The sequence below is a fragment of the Bufo bufo genome, chromosome 2, assembly GCF_905171765.1.
Source record: "Bufo bufo chromosome 2, aBufBuf1.1, whole genome shotgun sequence".
Classification (NCBI taxonomy): Eukaryota; Metazoa; Chordata; class Amphibia; order Anura; family Bufonidae; genus Bufo; species Bufo bufo.
In genome coordinates, this window is record NC_053390.1 from 548509492 (window position 1) to 548525796 (window position 16305).

Consider the following 16305-nt stretch of genomic DNA (forward strand, 5'->3'; position numbering starts at 1 on the left):
CTCACTATTATAGGGTTTTCAGGTGTCACACAGACTTAGGTACGTGGGCATGCAATCGTCTACCATCGAGACCCTTGCATGTGCATAGCAGTCAGGGAGAGCTCTTAGGGTTTTATAGGGCTCACCTATAAGCTCCTTAGTTTGGGATCAAGCCAGTCGCTCGTTTATTCATAATTTCCAGCTATCTGCAAACTTCACCCGTGACATTATAAACCGCCATAACCGTCTTAAGCATGGATTCAGTTTCAGCCTTGATTGACCGCATGCAAGGTCTTTCGCTGGAGGTAGCAGATCTCCGTAAAACTGTGTCTCAGTTTCAGATGACCGGTTCTGCTGGCGTTCATGGAGTTTGTTCCGAGCCTAAGATCTCGCTTACGGATACGTACTCCGGGGGTAGTAAGAATTTTGTTCGCTTTAGAGAGGCTTGCAAACTCAATTTTCGCCTACTTCCCCATTCCTCTGGTGATGAGGAGAAGAGGGTGGGGATCATCATCTCGCTGCTCAGGGATAACGCTCAGTCTTGGGCCTATTCGCTGCCGGTGGGGGCACGGCCCCTCCGATCGGTGGATTAATTTTTTTGTAGCCCTGGGGCAGATATATGATGACCCGGATCGTATTGCTCTGGCTGAATCTAAACTGCGTTTTTTATGCCAGGGTAAACACTCCGCAGAGATATATTGTTCTGAATTTCGGAGATGGGCAGCTGATACTGGTTGGAATGATGCTGCACTCCGAAGTCAATTTTGCCATGGTCTTTCGGAAAGATTGAAAGATGCATTCCCTTTTCATGAGAGACCAGCGTCGTTAGAGTCAGCCATGTCACTAGCTGTTCATATTGACAGGCGTCTTAGAGAGAGAGAAGAGACTACTCTTTCCTGTTATATTCAGCCCAAGGACAGTGGGGCTGTCTCATTCAGTGCGCAGGGGTCTCAGTCTGTCTCAATCCCCTCTGAGGTGGAGGCCATGCAGCTGGGTTTGCTTGCCTCTGATAGTAGAGGATTCAGCTCTCAGAGGAGGGTTTGTTTCTGTTGTGGGGGTATAAATCCTTTAGCTAATGTTTGCCCCTCTAGGAGATTCATGAAGTTTTCTGAGGGTAATAAAAACAAAACAAAACAAAAAAAACCTCTAAAACCTTTCCATTTGCTACTATTGGCAAGGTTTATGCGGAAATTGAAGGTTTGCCGTTTGCTTGTAGTTCCCGTTTTCTCCTACCTGCCAGGGTGGCGCTAGACAGCAAGAACATTGTTTGTGAGATTTTTGTAGATAGTGGAGCAGCTGTCAATCTCATTGATAATCAATTTGCAACAACACATGGTTTCCAGGTATGCACTTTGGAAAAGGATATACCTGTTTTTGCTATCGATTCCGCTCCACTTTTTCAAAGATCGTTAAAGGGCATAGTTCTCAATATCCGTTTGACTGTGGGTGACGCTCATGTTGAGGATATGTCATGTTTCGTCTTAAGCGGATTACCTACTCCTCTAGTGTTGGGGCTACCCTGGCTCACTAAACATAACCCCACCATTGATGGGCAAGCAAGGCAAATAAATGGTTGGAGTGAGTTTTGCAGAGAGATTTGCCTCACGGCATCTCTTTCAGAGGTTTCTACCAAGACTGTGCAATCTTTTCTCTCTGAATTTTCGGATGTGTTTTCCAAGAGTGGTGTCCAGGAGTTGCCCCCTCACCGGGAGTATGACTTCCCTATTAATCTCATCCCAGGCGCCAAGCTGCCAAAATCACGACTATACAATCTCTACCAACCTGAAAGGGTCGCTACGCGTACTTATATCTCTGAGAGCCTGAGAAAGGGACACATCTGACCCTCGAAGTCACCTGTTGCGGCTGTTTTTTTTTGTTAAGAAAAAAGATGCTTCTTTAAGACCTTGTCTGGATTTCAGGGAGCTGAACCGTATCACGATTTGTGACCCATATCCGCTTCCTCTGATCCCGGACCTGTTTAACCAGATTGTTGGGGCTAAAGTTTTTTCTAAGTTGGATTTAAGAGGGGCATACAACCTAGTCAGGGTCAGGGAAGGGGACGAATGGAAGACGGCCTTCAATACCCCCGAGGGTCATTTCGAGAATTTGGTTATGCCCTTTGGTTTGATGAATGCTCTGGCCGTCTTCCAACATTTTGTGAACAGCATTTTTTATCATGTAATGGGGAAATTTGTACTGGTGTATCTAGATAACATTTAGATTTTTTTTCCTGATTTCAAGACTCATCGGGACCACCTATGTCAGGTCTTGCTGATTCTGCAGGAGAATAAATTGTACGCTAAACTGGAAAAATGTGTGTTTGCGGTTCCGGAGATTCAATTTCTTGGTTTTCTTCTCTCCGCTTCTGGTTTTCAGATGGACCCTGAGATGGTCTGCGCTGTGCTTGATTGGGAGATTCCTGAGAATCAAAAGGCGCTGATGCGGTTTTTGGGTTTCGCCAATTATTACAGAAAGTTCATTTTGAATTATTCCTCTGTTGTTAAGCCACTCACTGATATGACTAAAAAGGGGGTGGATTTTTCCTTGTGGTCGGTAGATGCGCTTAAAGCCTTTTCTAGTATTAAAGACAGTTTTGCTTCCGCTCCCATTTTGGTACAACCTGATGTCTCTCTACCTTTTATTGTTGAGGTGGATGCTTCTGAGGTGGGTGTGGGTGCGGTCTTATCTCAGGGTCCCTCTCCTGCCAAATGGCGACAGTGTGTCTTTTTCTCAAGGAAACTATCCTCTGCAGAGAGAAATTACGATGTGGGAGATAGGGAGTTGTTTTTAGCTTTTGAGGAATGACGCCATTGGTTAGAGGGAGCCAGACACCCTATTACTGTTTTTACCGACCATAAGAATCTGGCCTACTTGGAATCGGCCAAGCGTCTGAACCCAAGACAGGCCAGATGGTCTTTGTTCTTTACTAGGTTTAATTTTGTTGTTACGTTCCGCCCTGGGGTTAAAAATGTGAAGGCGGATGCCCTGTCACGTTGTTTTCCAGGAGGGAAGAACTTTGAAGACCCGAGTCCCATTTTGGCTGAAAGGGTGGTCGTCTCTGCTCTTTATCCTGATTTGGAGGCAGAGGTTCAGGCAGACCAGACAGAGGCTCCTGATGTTTGTCCTCCTGGGAGGTTGTTTGTGCCTCTCGCTTTACGACACAAGGTTTTTAAGGAGCACCACGATACTGTCCTCGCTGGGCACCCGGGGAGTAGAGCCACAGTGGATCTCATTGCTCGGAGATTCTGGTGGCCGGCTCTTCGTAAGACGGTTGAGGGTTTTGTGGCAGCCTGCGAGACCTGCCTCATTCAAGGCCATCCGGTTCTCTCCTCCCGTTACCCATTCCTTCCTGTCCTTGGACGCATCTGTCCATGGACGCATCTGTCCATGGACTTCATTACGGACCTGCCTCGTTCCTCGGGGAAGACTGTGATTCTGGTGGTAGTGGACCGTTTTAGCAAAATGGCACATTTCATTCCCTTTCCTGGGTTACCCAATGCTAAGACGCTGGCGCAAGCGTTTGTTGATCATATTGTTAAATTGCATGGCATTCCTTCAGACATCGTTTCTGATAGGGGCATGCAATTTGTTTCCAGATTCTGGAAGGCCTTCTGTTCTCGCTTGGGAGTTCGGTTGTCGTTCTCTTCTGCTTTTCACCCGCAGTCGAATGGTCAGACCTAACGCGTCAATCAGAATCTGGAGACATATCTGCGCTGTTTTGTAGCGGAGAATCAGGAGGATTGGTATTCTTTTTTGTCCCTTGCTGAGTTTGCTTTAAATAACCGTCGCCAGGAGTCCTCTGATAAGTCACCATTTTTTGGTGCATATGGGTTTCATCCGCAGTTTGGGACATTCTCTGGAGAGGGGTCTTCTGGTTTACCTGATGAGGAGAGATTTTCCTCGTCTTTGTCATTTATTTGGCAAAAAGATTCAGGGTAATCTAAAGAAGATGAGTGAGAGATATAAGCGTGTGGCGGATAAGAGACGTGTGCCTGGTCCGGACCTGAATGTGGGTGATCTGGTGTGGTTGTCTACAAAGAATATCAAACTGAAGGTTCCCTCCTGGAAGTTGGGTCCTAAGTTTATTGGGCCTTACAAGATCTTGTCCGTCATCAATCCCGTTTCCTTCCGTCTTGATCTTCCTCAGACTTGGAAGATCCATAATGTTTTTCACAAGTCCCTATTAAAACCTTATGTCCAACCCACTGTACCCTCCTCTTTGCCTCCTCCTCCTCCGATTATTGTTCATGGTAATCTTGAATTTCAGGTCTCTAGGATTGTGGATTCTCGTATTATCCGCAGTTCTCTCCAGTACCTCGTTCATTGGGAGGGTTATGGTCCTGAGGAGAGGATGTGGGTCCCAGTGGTGGACCTTAAGGCCACTCGTCTCATCAGGGCTTTCCATAGGTCTCATCCTGAGAAGGTGGGCTCTGAGTGTCCGGAGTCCACCCGTAGAGGGAGGGGTACTGTCACCGCCAGGTCTGTGAGAAGGTCTGGCAGACGTTCTTCTCTACCTCTTGCATGACGTTCTTTATTTTGGTTTAACTTTCTCATGTCCTTTCCTTCTGCCAGGTGTCACTTATTTAGACTAATCGTCTTCCTTTATATTCCCTCCCATATTGCGTCACTTTGCAGTTTATACTACTTCCTGGATGAAGTGTTCACTGCTGGAGGCTGCTTCTGCTGTTTGCTCAGATAAGTCCTTTACTTTATTGTGTTTCCTTGCTGGCTTGATTCTAGGTGACCCTGACTCTGTCTGTATTAAGTGCAGGGAGCCGGTGGTCGTGTCTCCTCACTATTATAGGGTTTTCAGGTGTCACACAGACTTAGGTACGTGGGCATGCAATAGTCTACTATCGAGACCCTTGCATGTGCATAGCAGTCAGGGAGAGGGTTATATAGGACTCACCTATAAGCTCCTTAGTTTGGGATCAAGCCAGTCGCTTGTTTATTCATAAGTTCCAGCTATCTGCAAACTTCACCTGTGACAGCTGTGGCCTGAACAAACTTAGTTGTTTAGGCAGGATTCTTTCTGCAAATACGTGGGACCTGGATTATGCGGAACAGTTGTTAAGGTTGGCAGAGGGAGCAACCATTCCCTTCCTTCCAGGCCAGTTTGTTGGTATGCTCTGGAACACCTTAAGGCATTTAACCTTGTTAGGTTACTATATACAGAGTGCTGTGGCTCACTTAGGTAGAGGCCTGCAAGGACAGCACACGGTGCTGTGAATACTGAGGACCAGTGAGCAAACTACCTGCTGTGTGAACGTCAGCCTAACAACTGTAGCCTAGGTGAGACAAACTCTTTGTGTTATTAGTTAGTCCCAGACGGGAAGGCTTTTGTTTTGTGATTTGTTACTGCAATATTGGAAATCCTGGGTTCCACTAAAAAGCATGTGTTGATGTAACCCTCCTTAATTTGGACCCTAAATAAAAGTGACGTTTACTTTATATCATCTGTGCCTCCGTGAATGTCCAGAACTGTACGCTGCCCTCCCTTGCAGGCTTATAATATATATATATATATATATATATATATATATATAATATACACTGCTCAAAAAAATAAAGGGAACACTTAAACAACACAATGTAACTCCAAGTCAATCACACTTCTGTGAAATCAAACTGTCCACTTAGGAAGCAACACTGAGTGACAATCAATTTCACATGCTGTTGTGCAAATGGGATAGACAACAGGTGGAAATTATAGGCAATTAGCAAGACACCCCCAATAAAGGAGTGGTTCTGCAGGTGGTGACCACAGTCCACTTCTCAGTTCCTATGCTTCCTGGCTGATGTTTTGGTCACTTTTGAATGCTGGCGGTGCTTTCACTCTAGTGGTAGCATGAGACGGAGTCTACAACCCACACAAGTGGCTCAGGTAGTGCAGCTTATCCAGGATGGCACATCAATGCGAGCTGTGGCAAGAAGGTTTGCTGTGTCTGTCAGCATAGTGTCCAGAGCATGGAGGCGCTACCAGGAGACAGGCCAGTACATCAGTAGACGTGGAGGAGGCCGTAGGAGGGCAACAACCCAGCAGCAGGACCGCTACCTCCGCCTTTGTGCCAGGAGGAACAGGAGGAGCACTGCCAGAGCCCTGCAAAATTACCTCCAGCAGGCCACAAATGTGCATGTGTCTGCTCAAACGGTCAGAAACAGACTCCATGAGGGTGATATGAGGGCCCGACGTCCACAGGTGGGGGTTGTGCTTACAGCTCAACACCGTGCAGGACGTTTGGCATTTGCCAGAGAACACCAAGATTGGCAAATTCGCCACTGGCGCCCTGTGCTCTTCACAGATGAAAGCAGGTTCACACTGAGCACATGTGACAGACGTGACAGAGTCTGGAGACGCCGTGGAGAACGTTCTGCTGCCTGCAACATCCTCCAGCATGACTGGTTTGGCATTGGGTCAGTAATGGTGTGGGGTGGCATTTCTTTGGAGGGCCGCACAGCCCTCCATGGGCTCGCCAGAGGTAGCCTGACTGCCATTAGGTACCGAGATGAGATCCTCAGACCCCTTGTGAGACCATATGCTGGTGCGGTTGGCCCTGGGTTCCTCCTAATGCAAGACAATGCTAGACCTCATGTGGCTGGAGTGTGTCAGCAGTTCCTGCAAGACGAAGGCATTGATGCTATGGACTGGCCCGCCCGTTCCCCAGATCTGAATCCAATAGAGCACATCTGGGACATCATGTCTCGCTCTATCCACCAACTTCACGTGGCACCACAGACTGTCCAGGAGTTGGCAGATGCTTTAGTCCAGGTCTGGGAGGAGATCCCTCAGGAGACCGTCCGCCACCTCATCAGGAGCATGCACAGGTGTTGTAGGGAGGTCATACAGGCACGTGGAGGCCACACACACTACTGAGCCTCATTTTGACTTGTTTTAAGGACATTACATCAAAGTTGGATCAGCCTGTAGTGTGTTTTTCCACTTTAATTTTGAGTGTGACTCCAAATCCAGACCTCCATGGGTTGAAAAATTTGATTTCCATTTTTTTATTTTTGTGTGATTTTGTTGTCAGCACATTCAACTATGTAAAGAACAAAGTATTTCAGAAGAATATTTAATTAACTCAGATCTAGGATGTGTTATTTTTGTGTTCCCTTTATTTTTTTGAGCAGTGTATATAAATAAATGACATTTGCTGAAGTAAGACAACCTCTTTAAGTATTAGTTCTTATTCTGATCAATGTGCTATCCATCCGTCAGCACCCGGCATACCCAGGAAAGTGCCAGGGCCCACTGCTCCTGGGGGGGCCCACTGCGCTGCTATGAGCGCTTCCATCAATACAGATGGAAGCGCTCATTGCTGGAGTGCAGGGAGCTAAGTCACATGAAAGCCTATTTCAGCAGCATGCAGAGTCCGGCTGCCGCTGTCCCCCTTACAAGCTTCCATGCTGTGGAGCTTCAGTCACGCGCCCTCTTCACTCCAGAAGAATCTTCAGACACGCCCCGTCTACACAGGAGGTTCTGCCTGAGGAGGAGAGAGATCCCAGAGGAGCAGAAGTGTGAAGACAGTCTGTGAGTGAGCCTGCACTGTGACTGTCTCTTCTCTTTGGGACAGGAGGGGGGTGAGAAAGGAGGAGGGTGAGAAGGGAGGGGGGGAGGTGTCAGGGAACTCTTCAAGCTGCTGCTGGATGCTGTAGTAGACTAGCAGCTTCATGCTATTTAGTTGTTTTACTGCCTCATTAAGCAGTTTGCTTCCATGATAGCTGTCCCTGCCTCCTACATCCTGTCCTTCTCTTATCTCATCCTCATGGAGCCCCTGCTGTCTCCTTTCCTCCATCATTTATCCAGAGCTCCTGTACCCTCCCATCTCCTATTGCTGCCCTGCACAGATCTCCTGCCACTACTTCTTGTATAATCCCCCTCAGAGCCCCTTCCACGTACTTGCTGTGCCGACCCCTCCTGTTCATCCAGGGCCCCGGTCACCTGTCTCACTCCTCTGCCTCTCATTATGGTGGTGTCTAAACTCTATGCACCATAAGGACCTTCCACGTCACACAGTCACCTGACTGTGCCCCTCACCCTGTTATATGCCCCCTTATATTCTGCATTGTGCCCTCTTACCATACCCTGTACAGTGCTCCTAGTCATTCCCTGTACTGTGCCCTCTTATACCCTTATACCCCGTCACTGTATAATGGTGCTATCCAGTCACTGTATGGCGGTGTTATCCAATAACTGTATGGCCATAACTGTATCCCCTTCCCTGCCCACGCCACCTTTTTTAGACCTGGCATGAGTGGGGAAAAGTTGCAGATTTCAGACCACTAGGACCGGGTTGTGCGCTATGTCAGTACATGGCAGCCTCCCCTCTCTGCTCCGCTTTGTACTATTGCTTATTCTGACACTAAGGCTGGGTTCATATCACATTTTTGCCATCCGTTTAATGTACAGTATACCAAAAACATACAGATTAACAGATGCCTCAGACTGATGCTATACAGTGGCGGTCGTTCACCATACAGTTCCATAGTAAAAAATAAACATATGTTAACGTACTGAACTCTGCAATATACAAAAATGTGGTGTGCTGCACATTTGTATACAGTACCTTTTTTGCATACATCAAACAGAGAGAAAAACGTGATGTGTACAAAAATTTGCTGTGGGGCCCAGTCAGTTCTAGCTAGTGAGGGCCCCTTACACATTATAATGACCCCCAGTGACCCCCACACAGCATAATGACCCCCAGTGCCCCTCCATACAGTATAACCCCAAGTGTAGGGGGCCACTGAGGGGGTCATTACTCTGAATGGGGGTCGACTGGGGTCATTATTCTGAATGGAGGGCCACTGTGGGTTCATTATACTATGTGCGGGGCCCACTGAGATTTATCACCCAAGGGCCCAAATTAACTTGTAACCATATCACTATGGCTAATAGACAAGGTACTGCATCAGCCTTAGCACTGCATCTGCTTTTAATTTTATGATTTTCACCTAATAAATAGCAAAATACTTCTTGCCTAAACACGTTTCTGAAATGTTCTCCAGACTTCAAGAGAAATTTATGCCAATACATATTACAGACATATATCATTTCAGAAAGCATTTTTTTTTTTGAATGAATGAACAAAGAGGATTTAAAAAACATAACTCTAGTAATTAAATATGCCTATGTACAGTCGTGGCCAAAAGTTTTGAGAGTGACACAAATATTAGTTTTCACAAAGTTTGCTGCTAAACTGCTTTTAGATCTTTGTTTCAGTTGTTTCTGTGATGTAGTGAAATATAATTACACGCACTTCATACGTTTCAAAGGCTTTTATCGACAATTACATGACATTTATGCAAAGAGTCAGTATTTGCAGTGTTGGCCCTTCTTTTTCAGGACCTCTGGGCATGCTCTCAATCAACTTCTGGGCCAATAGCAACAAATTCTTTCATAATCACTTCTTGGAGTTTGTCAGAATTAGTGTGATTTTGTTTGTCCACCCGCCTCTTGAGGATTGACCACAAGTTCTCAATGGGATTAAGATCTGGGGAGTTTCCAGGCCATGGACCCAAAATGTCAACGTTTTGGTCCCCGATCCACTGAGTTATCACTTTTGCCTTATGGCACGGTGCTCCATCGTGCTGGAAAATGCATTGTTCTTCACCAAACTGTTGTTGGATTGTTGGAAGAAGTTGCTGTTGGAGGGTGTTTTGGTACCATTCTTTATTCATGGCTGTGTTTTTGGGCAAAATTGTGAGTGAGCCCACTCCCTTGGATGAGAAGCAACCCCACACATGAATGGTCTCAGGATGCTTTACTGTTGGCATGACACAGGACTGATGGTAGCGCTCACCTTTTCTTCTCCGGACAAGCCTTTTTCCAGATGCGCCAAACAATCGGAAAGAGGCTTCATTGGAGAATATGACTTTGCCCCAGTCCTCAGCAGTCCATTCACCATACTATCTGCAGAAGATCAATCTGTCCCTGATGTTTTTTTTGGAGAGAAGTGGCTTCTTTGCTGCCCTTCTTGACACCAGGCCATCTTCCAAAAGTCTTCGCCTCACTGTGATTGCAGATGCGCTCACACCTGCCTGCTGCCATTCCTGAGCAAGCTCTGCACTGGTGGCACTCCGATCTCGCAGCTGACTCCTCTTTAGGAGATGATCCTGGCGCTTGCTGGACTTTCTTGGACGCCCTGAAGCCTTCTTAACAAGAATTGAACCTCTTTCCTTGAAGTTCTTGATGATCCTATAAATTGTTGATTGAGGTGCAATCTTAGTAGCCACAATATCCTTGCCTGTGAAGCCATTTTTATGCAACGCAATGATGGCTGCACGCGTTTCTTTGCAGGTCACCATGGTTAACAATGAAAGAACAATGATTTCAAGCATCACCCTCCTTTTAACATGTCAAGTCTGCCATTTTAACTCCAGCCTTGTGCTCGTCAACATTCTCACCTGAGTTAACAAGACAATTACTGAAATGATCTCAGCAGGTGCTTTAATGACAGCAATGAAATGCAGTGGAAAGGTTTTTTGGGATTAAGTTAATTTTCATGGCAAAGAAGGATTATGCAATTCATCTGATCACTCTTCATAACATTCTGGAGTATATGCAAATTTCTATTATAAAAACTTAAGCAGCAACTTTTCCAATTTCCAATATTTATGTAATTCTCAAAACTTTTGGCCACGACTGTACATGCAGACAAAGAGCCATTATTGCTCCCATTCCACAAGCAAGAACCGATTGGCAATAGACCTTATAGGGAAATTTCCCGGTGGGCCGATGCCCAGAGGGCTGTCCAAGCCCTTCTCTCAGTTAGGTGCATATTAAGCTCTTAGTGGTAACTGTCTGAGAATCAGGTACTTATGTACCCGGCTAGAGACTGCTCATGCCCTCCTGAATTAATCTGCTGTGGCCTTCATCCCACCTCCTAAGCCCCTGCTCTATATCTTAATCAGAGACAACTGGAGGAGAAGGGCAGAAAATGGCTAGAATTGATTGAGCACCAAAATGCTCGGGTGCTCTGGCTGAACACATCGGGAGGCTCGGGTGCTCTACCAAGCACCCAAGTATAATGGAAGTCAATGGGAGAACCCGAGCATTACACCAAGCACCCCCTGCTCTGAAGAGGGGGGGTAACTGGTTCATAGAAAAAAGGTCAGAAATTGATGGAAACCCCATCAAAACGGTTTGGAGGATGGCTGGATGCGTCTTGGACTCCTATTTTCTATGACATACAATAGACAACCACACAAAGGCTATATGCCAAAAGCCAGGTATGTGGAAGCCAACAATCTATCCATAAGACAGCTAACAGTCAGCATACTATTACAATGGCAGCCTTGTGCACTATGAGACATTCCAAACCAGCTCTATATAGTCTTGTCATAAGACTCATAGTCTTGTCATAAGACTATGAAACCAATAGATGGCACTGTTCATGAGTCATGAACAGGGCCATCTATTGGTTTTATAGTCTTATGACAACACTATGAAACCAATAGATGGCGCTGTTCATGAGTAGTGTAGATCGCGAATTTTCCATGCAAATGGTTTTTCAGATGAAAAACAAGGAAGTTTCTGCTGATTTGCATGTCTTTCCCATATGCCCATGGTTATGCAAATTAGTTTTTACATGACAAAACTCTATGGAAAGGTTATTGAATATTATGTTAAGACAATCAGAAAACTTTTTGTCACCCTAATGATATTGATCTAGGTGCGCAGGTCCACCCAAGCCATCCAACAGATGTGAAGCAACTTTGAGGCACAAGGCTGCCATTGTAAAGTATGCTGACTGTTATCTGTCTCATGGATAGATTGTTGGCTTCCAGATACCTGTCTTTTGGCATATAGCCTTTGTGTGGTCATAGATAATAGAAGTCCAAGACCTCTTAATGCTGTTTCCAAACCATTTTGATGGGGTTTCCATCAATTTCAATTTTTTTTTTTTAACCAGATACCCTCTCTTCTTCTTCAGAGCAGGGGGTGCCTGGTTTGATGCTCGGGTCTCCCATTGACTTTCATTGTATTAAATTGTACTCGAGCACCCGCAGTATTCGGTCGAGCACTGCAATGTGCCGAGCATTGCAATGCTCGAGCCAAACAGCAGTTCGGTCGAGCATGCTCGCTCAACACTAAAAATGGCATCTATTGATCACAGAGGGACAGCTTTTGGGGCAGTATATTCTGTTGCTCTGTGGTATATGGTTCTGATGGGAAGGTATTTTGCGCTATGGTATTGTTGATGTCACCGACTTGTGTTACCCCGCCTTCTGTCAACATGGGGCCACTTTAAATTTTTCTAGGGCCACTTTAAGTTCCCAGTCCACCCCTTTCCACAAGGGTCACGTTTACTGAGCTAAGAAATATTTCATTCAACAAACTAAATGGAGTATGAACTGGAGCTTTGACTGTGTCTGCAAACAAGACCTCAACTCCTCCCCTCTTAGTTTATCAATTCCCTGTAATGTATGCTGTTTAGAAATTGCTATATTTTATATTCCATACCATTTTATGAAACTGTTTATCTACCTTTACTCGCTGCCAATCCCTTCACTGGTTTCTAATTGTCAAATGAATTCAGTTTAAAATATTACCAATGACATAAATCTTCCCAAACATTATCTCGAATTCTCACAAGACCTTCTACTTTGCTCTTCTCCTGTCTTCTCCTGTCTTCTCCCGTACTCTAGAATTTGCTACCCCAGTACATCAGACTCTCTTCCATATACAAACTTTCAAAAGCAACCTGAAGACTCACTAATCCAGGAAAGACTACAACCTACAGTACTTGCCAAATGTTTTGAGAAGGTATGGAAAAAAATGCTGCAAAGTAAAAATGCTTTATAAAATAGAAGTGTTAATAGTTTATTTTTATCAATTAACAAAATGTAAAGTGAATGAACAAAAGAGAAATCTAAATTAAATTAATATTTGATGTTACCGCAACCCCCCCCCCCCCCCCCACCTTGGGTTAATATAATCCATACAAGGCTAGCACTGGTGCCTTGCAGCGCTGGGGTCCTAGGTTCGAATCCGACCAAGGACAACATCTGCATGGAGTTTGTATGTTCTCCCCATGTTTGCGTGGGTTTCCTCTGGGTACTCCAGTTTCCTCCCACACTCCACACCTTAGATCAGTGGTTCTTAACCTGGGTTCGATCGAACTCCAGAGGTTCGGTGAGTCAGTCTCGCGGGTTCGGCCGCCGGCCCTGGGGGGCCGCTTTGATAGGTGGCTGCCACAAGACAGGAAAATATTTATTTCCTGTTACTCAGACTCCTTTTGCGCCCGCTGCGGCTCATGATCAGAAGAGCCGAGCGAGCGCAATGATTTTGCTTCCGCCAGCCCCCTGGATGTGAGCGGCATATGACGACATGACGTCATATCCGGCGGCTGCGCGGCGGCGGATCTAGTGACTGCACAGCGTGGTGGCGGCATCCTGTCCCTCCTGCACACAGACACCGGCATCACTGAGCTAAGCTGACCTGTTGTACTACAGGTAAGAGTAAAGGGGCTTGGAGGACCTATTGTGTATTGTATTTAAGGGGTCAGCATTGTATTGGAGGGGCCAGCAGTGTATTGGGGGGGCTGGGAGGGTGGGGGTCAGAAGTATTGGGGTGGCAAGGATGGGGGTCAGCAGTGTATTGGGGTGGCTAGGAGGGGGGTCAGCAGTGAATTAGGGGGGCTGGGAAGGGGGTCATCATTGTATTAGGGGGGCTGGGATTGTTTTGGGAGGGGGTCAGCAGTGTATTGAGGGACTGGGGGGTCAGCAGTGTATTGGGGTGGCTGGGAGGCTGGGGGTCAGTAGTGTATTAGGAGGTTGGGAGGGGGGTCAGCAGTTTATTAGGGGGTGGGAGGGGATAAGCAGTGTATTAGGGGGGTGGGAGGGTGTTCAGCAGTGTATTGGGGGTGGTGGGGAGGGGGCAGCAGTGTATTAGATAGTGGAGAGGGGGGGGGCAGTAGTATATTAGGCGCAGTGACTTATGGGGCTGACATAGATTTTTTTTCCAGGGCTGCTTTGTATCCCCAGTCCGGCCCTGGAGGTCAAGACACACACCCGACTCGCCCCGCTTGTCCATCATTGGCTGCAGGTGATCACGCAACATCGCTTGGCCTATCCCTTCATACTAACTATGTCGATCAAAAAAAGAAAGTGGTCGGACGAATATGTACAATATGGATTCACATGTATAACGGAACGTGATGGGAGTCAGCGTCCTAAGTGTATGATTTGCAATGCCAAGTTGAGCAATTCTAGTCTAGCACCGGCAAAACTAAGAGAACACTTCCTTAAGCTGCATGGAGATGGAAAATATAAGAACACAACGCTCGCTGAATTCAAGGTGAGGAGAGCCAGATTCGATGAAAAGGCTAGTCTGCCTGTTCTCGGCTTTGTACCCATCAACAAACCGATCCTCATAGCATCGTACGAAGTTGCTTACCTGATCGCAAAGCAGGGCAAACCCCACACCATTGGTGAAACACTCATAAAACCAGCTGTGTTGAAGATGGCGAATATCATGCTGGGAAAAGCGGCTGAAGTTAAGTTATCCCAAATTCCTCTTTCAAATGACACCATCAGCGACAGAATAGAGGACATGAGCAAAGACATCTTGGCTCAAATAGTTGCAGATCTGATTTCAAGCCCGGCAAAATTCAGCCTTCAACTCGACGAGACCACAGACGTCTCCAATCTAAGCCAGCTTGCAGTATTCGTGCGCTATGTGAAAGACGACGTGATAAAGGAAGAGTTTTTATTTTGTAAGCCTCTTACAACAACAACTAAGGCAGCCGATGTGAAGAAACTTGTGGATGACTTCTTCAAAGACAACAATCTTTCGTGGGATATGGTTTCTGCAGTTTGTTGCTCCAGCCATGCTGGGAAGAAAGTCTGGTTTTGGTGCACTAGTGAAAGCCGATGCACCACACATCATTGTTACGCATTGTATTCTGCATAGGCATGCATTGGCAACAAAAACCTTGCCTCCAAAACTGGCAGAAGAATTAAAAATTGTAGTGGAATGTGTGAACTATGTGCGAAATAGTGCTCTAAGGCACCGCATCTTCAGGGAGCTGTGTAAAGAAATGGGATCTGAATTTGAGGTACTTCTGTACCATTCCAACGTTCGGTGGTTATCCCGGGGACAGGTGTTGAATCGTGTTTTTGCCGTGCGTGTGGAATTAGCCCTGTTTTTGCAAGAGCACCAACATTGTCATGCAGATTGCTTCAAAGATTCTGAGTTCATTCTCATTTTAGCGTACATGACTGATATCTTTGCAGCTCTAAATCATCTCAATCAACAGATGCAGGGCGGTGGAGTCAACATCATCGAAGCGGAAGAAAACCTGAAGGCTTTTCAAAAAAAGCTACCGTTATGGAAACGACGAATAGAGAACGATAACTTCGCAAACTTCCCCCTGCTAGACGACTGTGTAAGTAAGATCGAAGATGTATCTGGAATCTGAGACATTTCTGTACCCACGGAACTGAAGCAAGCAATTGCCACGCACTTAGATGAGCTTGCAACGTCTCTTGATGGATACTTCCCTACAAGAGAGTCATATCCAGCATGGGTGAGACAGCCGTTCACATTTAGTGTTGAGACAACAGATGTCAATGATGAATACCTCGATGAAATCATTGAACTTCAGCAGAGCCAGGTTCAACAGCAACTCTTCAGAACAACAACGCTCTCAACGTTTTGGTGTCAACAAATGGTAACGTACCCTGTTATTGCTAAGAAAGCTCTGGAGTTTTTCATACCGTTTGTTACAACATATCTTTGCGAGCAATCCTTTTCAAGGATGCTGGACATAAAAACGAAGAAAAGGAACAGACTTTGTTGCGAAAATGACATGAGAGTGGCACTTGCCAAGGTAAAGCCGCGCATTTCTGACCTGGTCTCTGAAAGACAACAGCAGAAGTCACACTGATTTGCAGTAAATATTCATTATTATGTTTTTATTTTTGTGTGAAAATCATGTTTTAATGGTTTTGTTCTTTGTTCTTAATGGTTTTGTTCTTTAATGGTTTTATTCACTTTGTGCACCTATGTATAAATATATACCTATGTTTTGAATTTGAAAAAATCATATTTAATTTTTCCAATTAAGAAGGGTTCGGTGAATGCGCATATGAAACTGGTGGGGTTCAGTACCTCCAACAAGGTTAAGAACCACTGCCTTAGATTGTGAGCCCCATTGGGGACAGTTGGATGCTAATGTCTGTAAGGCTACTTTCACACTCCCGTTTGGTGCGGATCCGTTCAGATAATACAAACGTCTGCATCCGTTCAGAACAGATCTGTTTGTATTATTTTTGACATAGCCAAGACGGATCTGTCTTGAACAACATTGAAAGTCAATG

At 45.8% G+C, this 16305-nt stretch overlaps 1 protein-coding gene across 1 annotated transcript; it reads left to right on the top strand.

Annotated features, from left to right (window-relative positions):
• The first annotated feature begins 14071 nt into the window (after nt 1-14071).
• Nucleotides 14072-15872, top strand: LOC120990969 (protein ZBED8-like). The gene is made up of 3 exons (XM_040419860.1): nt 14072-14778; nt 14897-15371; nt 15432-15872. Exons 1-3 carry the CDS (start codon nt 14072-14074, stop codon nt 15870-15872), a joined length of 1623 nt encoding a protein of 540 aa, XP_040275794.1.
• Nucleotides 15873-16305: the final 433 nt, after the last annotated feature.